The sequence below is a fragment of the Caretta caretta genome, chromosome 1 (assembly GCF_965140235.1).
Source record: "Caretta caretta isolate rCarCar2 chromosome 1, rCarCar1.hap1, whole genome shotgun sequence".
In the NCBI taxonomy this organism is placed as follows: Eukaryota; Metazoa; Chordata; order Testudines; family Cheloniidae; genus Caretta; species Caretta caretta.
Genome location: NC_134206.1, coordinates 255,211,144 through 255,223,724, shown reverse-complemented (window position 1 = coordinate 255,223,724; position 12,581 = coordinate 255,211,144). Strand labels below are relative to the sequence as shown.

Genomic DNA, 12,581 nt, shown 5'->3' with positions numbered 1-12,581 from the left:
CAAACTTCAAATACAGTCAGGAAAACAATAACTGTTGCAAGATAGTCCACAAGCAGAAAATAAGCCAAATTTGTCACAACTCAAATCAAGAAACTCATTATCCAATAAACAGCAGGTCTTAAAATGTCATACTTCCTGCTCATTCTACTGCGTTCCAAAGAGGAAAGATAAAAGGACCTTTAGAAAAAGGCGGTCTGTCCCCTTTAAATGTTTACAAGCCTGTCTCCCAGCCTCTGCAGAGAGGAGCTAAGGTCTGTCCACCTAGAAGGGAACTAACTGGTAAATCCGGAGATCCCTTTCTGTGAAAAATATCACATTTAAAAAAAAAATTATCCCAATTTGAAAATTTTCCACAAATGGGAAACTCCATTTTGGGAGAACTGAAATGGATTTTTTTAGCTTGCCGGCTGCCCACCTGGAAGACTCTTATCCATTTTACTTTCTGCAGGCAGGCAGCTGGAGAGTTCAGTTTTCCCTGCCAGAAAAATAATTTTCTTTAGCAAAATGGGAAGTTTTCCCACAAAACAATTTGATTTTGCAAAAAGGGCTTTTTCTGTGAGCTAATCACTCAGGTGGAAAATTCCTGACTAGCCCTGCTAACTGGAGAGCTTCTACAAAGAGGTGGGATGGTGAGTTACGGAAAAGAATCTTTCTATACTCCGTCTGTCTAAAGGGACAGCTGGAAACAGGAGAACAGAGGGGGATGATATCTGCCTCCTGCTAAAAAGAAGACAGGCTGAAGGCAGGACAGAAGGGAAGAGAGCAGAGTTTGCCCTCTATAGCTGGGAGGCAGAAAACAAGTCATGGACCATGTAGTGATATATGTAATAATTTTGAGTAGGGGTACATTAGAAGGAAAAGAGGGAAACTTTTCTGTTGTAAGCTGCTTTTTATGGCAGCAGCAGTTTGAAGCTAAATCCTGGGGAGAGGGATTAGTTAGCAGAGGGCAGGTGAAGAGGTCAGAGATGCATGATGCATTCATTTAACACATGGCTTATCACTTTATCACATGGCTCTCATCTCTACACATGTAGCATATTATATTTTCCTGTACAATGTTTGACAGGAAAACTTGGTGGCCGTTATTTCACCCTAAAGGCCTTGATTTTCAATGCTGAGTACCTAGAGCTTTCATTGAAGACAATGAGAACTGCAGGTGCTCAACACCAATGAAAATCAAGTCTTGAAATTTTACATTAAGGGACTTAAGGCCACAGAGGGAGTCAGTCTCTGAATCAGGCTTAGAATTTAGGACCATGGCAGTCTACTTTAATGGGATAGTAATCTGGTTGGTAAAGATTAGAGATTTTAGAGCAGTCTGTCAAAGAAATTATAAATATTTAAATAAAATCTAAGTAGTTCCAGGTAAAGTTTAAAAACTTTTCATATCTTTAAATGTCAGGTGAAAAACTCATTGGAAGATCTTTTCCATTAATACGCTCAAGAACTAAATCTTCTTGGACCACATAAGCAATATATGAAGTGGGAAGGTAAAATCCCTCCAAAATTCATTCAGTCAATCATATGGGGATGCTAGGAAATATAGACCACCTCTACCATATGTCCAGCTGTACAAATGTGCTGCCATAGAGTACAGTCAAACAATACTTTGTAACTAAGGCCCTTTGTTTTCAGTTTCTATTTTGTTTAAAATTTCACAGGAATGTCAGTGTTTATTACAAAAATTTAAAAATGGGCAAAAATCAGTGCAAAAGTTTACTTCACAGTTTTCTGGGTAAATATTGAGATTATTATTGGGGGATGGGAGTCTAGAAAAAAGCAACAAATAGAGAAAAATCAGAGTATTGAAAGTAAAGCAGTTTAATGCTGTAGTTTATTTGATGAACTGTACATTAACAGTACATACCCATATGCACATGCATGCATATATGTGTGTGTCTTCCACTGCATTGCCTTACTTTAACAGACAGCCTCTCATTCACCCTAGACTAATTTATTATTAAAATAAACACATCTACCTAATGTAATGTAACAATCAGTAGTCTCATGTACTTGTGTGGTCCAAAATTTGGGTGAAAATAGTAAAAACAGAATAACAGCTTTTGTAAAACCTGGGAATTTTTCAGTAAAAATCAGTAAAAACTTAAAACAAAGGGCCTTATCTGTAGCCAACTTAATGTGTTGGCTAGGGCTGTTCAGAGGAGGTCATTAAATCAACCGCAATGTCCCACTCTATAGTGGCCAAAGCTGTGAGCTGTTCTCCTTCCTAGCCTCAGAAGCCCCTTAGGAGCAATGTTCACAAATTGTCCTATGTCACTGGGTGCAAGGATAAAGATGAACCATATGGGAAAAGGTAAAAGCTTCAGGGATAATTTAAATGAAAAATGTGTACTCTCCAGGGCCCACTGTGTGAAGCTTGGCCTGAACTAGAGCTAAATTGGGAAAATACTATATTGGCCGAATCAAGATCTTGTCTTATAAACATTGTGATGGATTTATTTCTTAATTCACATTAGAATTTAATGTTAACTTGAAGTTTTGTTACACTTGGAGCCAGTGTTCTGGCTTAAAAAAATCTTTTCTTCCTGATGTTCTAAACAACTTTCCCTCTTGCTAATCAGATTAGAACATTCTGCCATCCCGACATGCTACAATTTCCTACTGGAAGATGTGAGGCAAAGGCTGGGATTCAAAGCCAGGACTTCACCTCCTTGCATGAACTGAGAACGAGGACCTTATACACTCCAGAAGAAGCTCTCTCTGGGATGTACAGCAGGCTTCTAAAATTTCAACAACGTTCAAGGGAAACCGAACGGTCTCTAGGGAAACCTCACAGGTTCTCCAGATCATGCCATGTCATCATTGTATGAGGGAGTCACACAATGCAGTTCACTTGGCAGGTAGAGTAGATGAACATATGAAAAAGATGCCATTTTTGGATTTAAGCTTTGGCCTATGGAGCAAACTCCATAATGCATTGAAAGGGAGAGCTAATCTGCCTTCCCACTTTCAGTTAATATGTCGCAGTGAGGCTTACTTGAGAGCAAGGGCTAATGACTGAGCATAAGGGGACAGGATACAGTATGCTGCTTTTCTGTTTAGTCAAATACCCCAGATGCAGCTGTGTTTATGAATGTGTCACGAATATAAAAAGAATAATTGCCTGAAAATAATATGGACTCCAAATATCTACTGTTTTACAATAAATTCTGTTATGACTGAATCCAACATGGAAAGTTTTGTAATGGTAGGTCAGCTAATTGCAAATGAGTCAGTGACTTCTTTTTCCCTACAGTGAAGAGACCATTGAAAGACAATATTTTTAAAGTACCCATTGGCCCCTGCCTGACTATTAACTCAACCAATGAAGCATCTATTCAGCCTTGTTGGAGTGTCCAAAGCATAGCCATCTGCGCGGATGCCTGCCCAGGCTGCCTGAATCACCTTTCACACTTTACATCCGGTTTAATGAAGAGTGCTTAAGCATGCTGAACTCAAAACACTGGGGCCTAGTGATCTTTGCCAGATATAAAAGCGACATTTGTTGGAGGGCTCTTGACAGGAAATTACTATTTTCTGGGTCAACTCACACTCGCTGCTACCACTGCTGTTTAAACTAGACAAGAAACACTAACTCCTTTAAGTTTGGGTGACTTTAAGCTGATTATTGTTAAGGCCTTTCCGCAAAAATTTTAAATTAACTCAATTTCTTTTAGTATTATTTTAGAAAATACTATGTTAAGTGTCTTCTCCCAACAAAGGAGTCTGAGTTCCTTCAGAGCAAGGCTGAAGAATAATCTCTTTATCCTTACCCTTTAGCAAGCCGGTTGATTATGCAAGAAGGTGAAAGGTGTCTCTGTCCAAATAGCAAAATATTTTCCTTATGAACGCAGCTCTAACTTTATATTGCATTAGCTCACACTTTTGAGCAGCATTGGAAGTCATTATTATATACGTCAAACATTATCTTTAGGATTCATAAGTACCTAGTCAAAAGTTATATCTGTATTAAAGACCTGGTTACAAACGAACTTTTTGGAAAGTTGTACAGTAACATCTAATGGAATTTAATAATAAAAGCTATTTATGGATTGGTTGTTCCTTTCTAACCTTTAATTTGACTCTTTTCTGTACAAAGCTAGATTTGGTGTGTCTTGGCCCATCACAGATGTAGGGTAAGTGACTTAGGCACTTTTGAAAATGGGACTTAGGGGCTTTTGAAAACGTTACCAATGCTTACTTTTTAAAATGTCATTTTCTGCTTTCCAATAGAAGTACATGACTATTTCAATTGAGTAAATAACAGTCTGATGGACAGTTATGAACTCATATCTTCTAGAACAATAATTCAAGTTTCTTAAATGGGATATGGACATATTGGTCCTTATTTATTCTTAATGTCATGACTAAATATAAGGAAACTGGCTGATTCTAATGGGTATTACAGTTTCCAGGATTATAATGTGGTTATTGGGGGATGAGGACATATGGAAAAGGGAAAGCTATTGTGTAGGGATATAGTGCACTTGGGGTGAGGTTCTCATCCCTTCTCTAGCCCCATTAAGGCAGGCAAGAAGGGTGTAAAGGGAGTATAAAAGAACTAGTTCCAGGTGGAAGAGAACTCCCCTGGAGCAAGCATCGCAAATAGACAGGAGTAAGACTGCCTTCCATGGACCTCTCCACCCCTCACAAAACCTGGCCTCGGGGCATGTCAGTGGTTGTGAAGGGAATGTCAGAGGCAGGGCTGCTCATGCGGTGCTGCAGCCCATAGGGCAGCCCTGCAAAGCTACTGTAACTTAGACAGGACTTCAGGACTAAGTTATGTTGGGGGCCTCTCCAGTCCTGGAACAGCCCATGCAAAGTGCAACCATGGCTTAAAGCAACCTTAACCTCTGTCCTCAACCCCAGGGCGTGAGTTCTCTGCTGTGCTTCTTAGAGGTACAACCCCAAATTTCACCCAAGGAGCATAGTAGTATTAGAGTTACCAGTGCTACCAGTGTATCCCACACCACAGTGAGCATTAGCAGGAACGAAGAGGTTATTTATGAGAAGGTACACAGGTAAACATGCACGTGTGCTATCTAGCAGAAGGTGTGTCCAGTCACATATACCCACAGACATGTGGGTTATAATCCTGTTTCATTAGTAGACTTCCAGGCACTTCGCTGCCCACATTAAACTCATGCAATAAACTAAACTACTGCCATATTGGGGTTCCAAGGGAACTGTGGCCTTAAACAGATAAACATTTGTAGAGATCCAGTCATCAGTGTGCACTGAACAAACCATGTGCTGCCCCAAATTGCTGTCACTATAAACACAACGAGGAGATCAAAGACTAGCATTACCACCTGTCCTGAAACTCATGGGACACATTTTTCATGGTCTGTCACACGTGCCGAGCACTGGCCTGGCAATGTTTGTGTCATCCACTATTCAATATGTGTTGTTTTCCCTCTCTGCCTAATCCATGAAGATCTATAGAACATATGACTTTGATTCAGCTTCTAACTATGAGAAGTAGGTCCCAATTCTGGAACATATCGCTATTCAGCACAAGACTTAAACACATGCTTAAAAGTGCTGTCCTAAATAGGAATGGTCTTAAGCAGTTGCGTAAGTGTTTTTTTGGCATCAGGGCCACAGTCCTTTACCTCAGACTACAGAGGCTTATGCTCTTGGCTCTGGCAGTCCCAGGTTTAAGAGGATTGTCCTTATATTTACATGACATTTTCTATGGACAGTGAAACTAGAGATGTGAGTTGTGCATTCTGTGTCCAATCAGAGTCACTTCCTAGTTCTTATACATTAATGCAATGCTATTGTGTTTGGGTTCCAACATCATAGGGGAAAGTTTAAATCAATCAGTTTGATCTGTCTGACTTGGAGATGAATGTATTGTGTCATATGTTCAGTTACTAGACATTTAAAAATATTAAAGACAAATATGGTTTCGTGTTCATAAAAACACAGCTCTTCATATTAAGATAAGTGTAGTGAAAGTACTTGATGTTTTACAAAACAAAAAATGTTGGGGCCTAAATTACTCAGTGTCCAGTTAAGCAGCAAACAGTTTCTGGAGTTTGAGAAGGAAGAAGATGGGTGTCTAGAAAGAAAGTGGAATAATATTTTAACTGAATGATACACTGGGTCATAGTCTGCTACAGGGTAAAGCTCTTCTATTTCTCATGCCAAAAGTTTGATCAAATCTCAGCTGACTTTGGACAACACAGATTGGCTAGGCGGTGACATTATGAATAAAATATACATCTCATCACTGTGCCATGGATTGTTAGGGGAAATGCTCAGACGTTCTTTGACAAAATTGTTGCCAATGACCTATTAAATATGAGGTAACACCAGCAGCATCTCAGCTAAAACTATGTAGATGGCTAATTTACAAAGTATAACCTGCAATACACAGGTGTTTATGTATAAACATTGCACACTTCACTAGTTGCAGGAGTCACATATGATCATATGCAGTTCTGCATTATTGCCTAGAAAATGAGACAATAGTTAGCAAATTCACACAGTAGATCATTTCACATTGATGCACCATGCTCTTCTTGCTGGTGAGCCAGACCTGGAGTGCTAAATCCGAGCAATTATAAATAGGAAGCAGCTGCTCTGAGAACTATCAGCAGATGCCACCAGAAGGCAAATGGATTTTAAAAATATTCAGGCTAAGATTAAGATACATCTAGAGAGATTCTGCATAAAGGACCCAATCTAATTCCAATTTAAGTCAATAAAAAGACCCCCACTGACTTAAGTGGGAATTGGAGCAAGCCGATAGTGCGGGGAGGAGCCAGCAAGAGACTGAAGCCAGCACAGCAGCTGCAGAAAGAAGTTCAACCAGGAGCCCACAGCTACTGATGATGTCATTAGTAGAACTGGGTGGGAAATGGTTTTCCTGTCCCATGAATATTTTCAAGATTTTGGAAATGTTTCCTATTCTGCATTGAGATGAAACCGAGACCTTCTAAAGTTATTTGATAAAAGAGAGAGAGAGAGAGGTGAGAAACAGACACAACTTGCTCCAAATCAAACAGATCAGGGACTTCAACTCATGTTTCCCAGGTGCAGGCCTGCCCACAGCAATTCTGGGCCCCAAGGCCAGGGCCATCCCTAGGGGGGCTGCAGGGACCGGGGTGGAAGTGACGAAGCCATCACTTCTGGGATCGACCCATCACTTCTGGGACCAACCGCGCTGGCCAATTGCGCCGGCCCCTCAAAGCACGGGGTCCGGAGGGCTTGTGTGCACCTAGGAGACCTGTGGCCTGCCTGGGAGGTTTAAAAGGGCCCGGGGCTCTTGGCTGCCACCCTGGGCCCTTTTAAATCGTCTGGGCACCATCGGCGGGCCTGTCCAGGCGAGTACCCAAACCACCTGACTACTGGCTATCCTGGGTGGCTCTTCCTCCCCTCCCCACTCGCCACCCTGGACCTGAGAAACCTTCCCAACAAAGTTTTGTCAAAACTATCCCTTTCCTATGAACTATTCTGGTTTTGATAAATTGGCATTTTCCAACAAAAAAACGCTTTGTCAAAAAAGTCTCCACCAGCTCTAGTCATCAGATTGCTTTCTGCAGTTTTCCCTCTGAACATTCACTCCACTGTGTTGATTGGCTGTTTGCTTCAATCCCCACTCTTCCTTTGTCTTTCAATCTAACCAATCCTCTCCTAACATAAGCCCATCAAAATGATTTACATAATAAAACAAAAGCAACAAAAATATCCTGGGACTAACTTGATGTTTGCAGCCATCACACTGTTCACTCTGCTTGCATGTTACCCTTTTTCCCGCTCCTTTGTTTGATCTGTCCACTTAGACTAATGGTTCTCAACCCGCATCCCACGGGCCACTTGCAGCCCAATCAGCACACAGCTGCGGCCCATGTGACATCCTCAGTGCCATACAGGTAGTATATATATTTTGTGGATGCGGCCCACATAACATAGAGAGCTGCATATGCTGCCCACAATGGTAAATAGGTTGAGAACCACTGACTTAGGCGGTAAGCTCTTTGGGGCAGGGACTGTCTCTTATGTTTGTACAGGGCCTAGTGCAATGAGACCCAGTTCTTGATGGGCTCCTAGGCACTACTGTAATGAACATGATAAGCAGTACACTAAATAATGCTCAACTAGGCTTTTCTATTTAAACCAAATGTGGACTATGGAAAAATATTTCTTTTGAAAAAAAACCCACTGGTAAATATATGCCACTTGACTGAAGAGCCCATGCAGACTGATGGAACAAACTTCACCCCTGGCATAAATGGGTGCAGCTCCCCTGACTTCAGTGGAATTGTGTCTGCAAAGGGCCCTGCAAATTTGGCCCATTTTGTTTTGATTTTGCAAAGTCATGACTTCTGCTCTCTGATTCCTTGCAGCAGGTTTCCCTTACAAATGTGGCTTCATAATACCTCTTTTACCTTTTCAGTGCAGAACACATAATTAAGTTGTTATGCATTAAGGGTGACTAATAAAATGACAACATTTATCAGTGCAGAGATTCTACAGCATTCCATTAAACTTTAAAAAAAAACCACCTGATTTCAGCCAATGTCATATTAAAACTCTTGGAAGCATTCTTGCATCTTTGGGTGCAGTTTATAGCTCCTTTAAATGTAAAATTAGCACATTAATAGGCTTTTGCTGACTATATTCTGCATTAAAAAATCTCAGTTTACCAGCAGGGTAAGAAAGAACATACTCAATTCAAGCTGAGGTAACTGCTCTGAAATATGATCAGTTAAGACACATCTACTTGTTCTATTTTGTTCTAGAATGTTCAAGAGCTGAAGAAGGCAGAAAAGTTATTTGAAACCCGGACTTGAAGAGACAGTCGACTACAGCAACAATGCTTGCAAAAGAAATCTCCCTCGAAATGGTTGCATGATTTTAATTTATTTTATTTGCATATGTTGCCTTAACCATGAAATTAGTGTGCACTCAAAGTAGTTATCTCTATTTATTGTTATTTGCATAACAACATGCTATGTTTGACACTGAAGACTGTCACAAGAGGATAAGAAATTTGAGTAAGGGACAAAATTTCTCAACAAAAGCAACAGCCAAACACTCTATTATACACACAGACACATGTGCTTCAATAATTTCTGAGCCAGTGCATGTGTCCTTAGATCACATATTTAGATTGTTTTTCATGCAATTGTTATTATATATTTTCTGCAATTAATAACTGAGATGGAAAACTGATTTCCAAAAGGTGAAAAGTCTTTGATTTCAAAGGTTTGTTACAGAACATAAAAATACATACTGTAGTGAAAAACGGATACATACAAACTTGTCTTGCACTACTAAACCTAAATATCCACTCATTCTTCTTACTGTAGATATAGCTGTTGCACTAAAGGTTAGAGTCTCTACCCAGCACCTGGCATAACTGTCTGGGCCAGGTGCTTGGAAGATGCATAGGAAATTGTGGGAGGAATCTCTTCACACAGGCCACTGAGTCACTGTCAAGCTGTTAGTAATACCTACCTCTTATGCAGCACTTTTCATTCATATATCTCAGAGTGCTTTACAGAGTATCATTATCCTCATTTTGCAGAAGGGGAAACTGGGACACTGAGAGGGGAAGTGATTTGCCCAAGGTGACCCAGCAGGCAAGTGGCAGAGCCAGGGACAGAATCCAGGTTTCCTGTGTCCAAGGCCAATGCTCTATTCATTAGGACCTACTGCATCCTCCGTGAAAGCTGCTCCAGCCTAATGACTGGAGTAGGCTCCGTGGCCCCTTATGTGTCTCCCTAAATTCCCTATAGATGAAAGATAGGAGGATCCATTCAGATGGACACTCCCAACTTTGCCTCCCAGAGAATCCTGCCCCTACCTGCTTCCTGCATGCTCCAAGACACAAAGCCTTCATGGAGCTGTGCTCCACACTGTGCAGTAGGTCAGCACCATCTGTGTATCCCCCAGAACCTCACGGCTTTGTGGATCCATACTAGTCCTGTTGCCAACGGCTGTGCCTGCACCTCTAAATCCCATGCTGGTTCTGACAGGCACAGTTTTATGAACTGAAATGACTAAATAGTGTAGTTAATGTACAGTATGAGGCGCAGAATAGAAAGGGGACTAAGATAGTGCTTTTCATGCAATGGAATTCGAAAGTGCTTCACAATACATGCAGAAACAAAGTGCGAGTGGCTCCCAATCAGTGAAACTAAACCTGAGTCAGAAGACACAGGGCTTGATTCACCACTGTACTACTTTAGTTTCATGCCAATGTAACTCCATTTAAATTAAATGAAAACTGGAGTAATGCGGCCGGGAGTGAGACCCATAGTTTTTATTTACAATCAAATGACTGACTCAGCCAGATACAAATCCTAAATATGAAGTGCATAACAGCCCAGTACATATGTTTGAAACAGCCAGCACATAGCCTTTATATCATCTCAAGCCATTATGGGGCTCATACAGACAAACAGCTTTAATAAATGGACATGATTTTAATATTACATGATTGATTAGATAGATGGATAGATAGAGTCCAAATTGTGCTGCAAGTTACAAAAGTTCTTAAAGCAACTTTATGAGAAACATGGGATGAAATCTTGCCTCCATGAAGACAATGGCAAAACTCCCATTCAGTGGGATCAGGATTTCACCCAGCATATTTAATTAGATGCCAATATAAGTTTCAGAAATGCAGTAAAATACTGAGCCTCTGTTTTACGAGTTGAAATGCAAGCAGCATTTGTTACAAGCTCAGGGCCAAAAAAAAAAAATAAAATAATAATAATAAAAAAAATCAATACTCAAAGGCAAAGGTTCCAAAAGAATGGACTACAATCCTAGCATCAGATGAATTATGTCTGCTATTTTAAAACATTTATTACAAATGAGACGTCTCCTTCACTTCAGAACAGCTAATGCAAATGTTCAGTTATTTAAACTGATATTTTAGACTGGTGCTTGGCAAAGAAACGTTTTTTGTAATCCCATCAATTGCATTTAAGATCATAGCATTCAAAAACAACTTCACAGATTAAAGTCACTTTTGGCAAAAGAATCTGCAGCCATGATAAAAATGTTTATGAGGAATTTTAGACCGCTATGGTCTATAAAAGCTGAGAGTAAAAATCAGGGAATAGCATATAACACCACGTATTAAAGACAGTTTAAAATAGCTTGAATGCTGATTACAGATAGTTTAAAATCTTTATTTAATACATTAAATCATGCATTGGCAGTAAGACAACAGACTTACCTGTGAAGAGCTTCTGTGATAAGCTGAGTAATGAAGTGGTCCAGAAATAGTAGTGTCATGTGATAGAGATGGATATTGACTCTGCATTGGATAGGGGTGCTGGTTGCTATAGCTACCATAGTTGTAGCTTCCTGTGTACCTAAAATGAATGAAACCCCCCCACACATTTAGTACTCATAAAAATGGCATTCCAGCTACGAGTTCTGTTGTAGTTTTCTAATGCTGTATGCCAGATATATTTGCATTTGTTTCCATAGGAGAGAGAGATGCTCTGAAGAACAATCTGTACGAAGATTTACCCCAACTCAGCTCGAAAATGCAAATGTCACTTAGTGTAATTATGTGCTCTACATTGAGCAAATAGAGTGACTCCATGTATCTGCGTGATTTGTAATCAGTCATTTGTTGTGCTTTCTAAGCGTCCAGTTTGGCCACTTTTACTAGTGTTCCATAGTCCTCTATTCAGGGAGGCGGTTCCTGGGGCTACTCACACAATGAAGTACTATTCAGCATGAGCCAGAATGGTAGAACTGGGCCCTGAGAGCTAAACTGTTAAATGTAGCCACAGCCTTGCACTGGGGCAAGGGGTGCTCCCCACTGATGATGGGGTTGGTGGAGTAATTTGCTACTTCCCTTAAAGGGGTACAGCATACTCTTCCTGTGCAGCTGAGCAGAGGGACAGAGTCACGGCTCTGCCTACTCCCCTTCTCTCCTTATCCCTTTTTTTTGGGACAGCTGTTCCAGCACAGGTCAGAATGGGGGAGGGAGAAGCTCCTGCACTTTTCTGAATGTTTCTGGTTAATCCTTAGGTGGGTCACACAAGAGGGGGTAAGGGATGGAGACTCTACAGTCTCCCTGCCTCTGCATGGCCATGTAAATGCTACATGCTAATCTACCTCTAAAGTACTAGGCTTTAAAAATGTACACTAGCTAGACGTGGTACTGATATAGGGATGGGGGGGGGGGGGCGGGGGAAGGAGGATGAGGCTCATTTACATTTTATTTTTATTTATTTTTAACATCTTTTAAACAGACTACTATAAGGTGCACAGGATAGATCTAGAGTCTGGGTACATTCAACCATCTCCTATTAGTCTTCAATTTAGCACACTAGAGATACTGCGCTATATTGTAAACCAGTCAAACAAACAGGTACGTTTATAAATGACAGGAGGACACCCAGTCTGAAAAGGATTGCTTTCAAAAACCGGGGCCAGAGGCCTCTCTTCATTCAGAAGCGTGAGGTGGAGCAAAGCAAGGGGGAAGAGGATGGACCACAGTGGGACTCAAGCATTAATAGGGAGGTTTTCCATATGTGGGACTGGTCCATCTGGGTGGGTCAGTGGGTCCTCCACTCTCTGTTAATTGGAATGGAATA

The 12,581-nt window shown here is 40.8% G+C and overlaps 1 protein-coding gene across 3 annotated transcripts in view; it reads right to left on the bottom strand.

Annotated features, from left to right (window-relative positions):
- Nucleotides 1-12,581, bottom strand: part of RFX4 (regulatory factor X4) — a 132,413-nt gene that overhangs the window by 3,597 nt on the left and 116,235 nt on the right. For all 3 annotated transcript variants that reach the window (XM_048832236.2, XM_048832228.2, XM_075123406.1), the window contains exon 17: nucleotides 11,204-11,342. In XM_048832236.2, coding sequence (XP_048688193.1) covers nucleotides 11,204-11,342 — 139 coding nt within the window. The remainder of the gene's footprint in view (nucleotides 1-11,203; nucleotides 11,343-12,581) is intronic.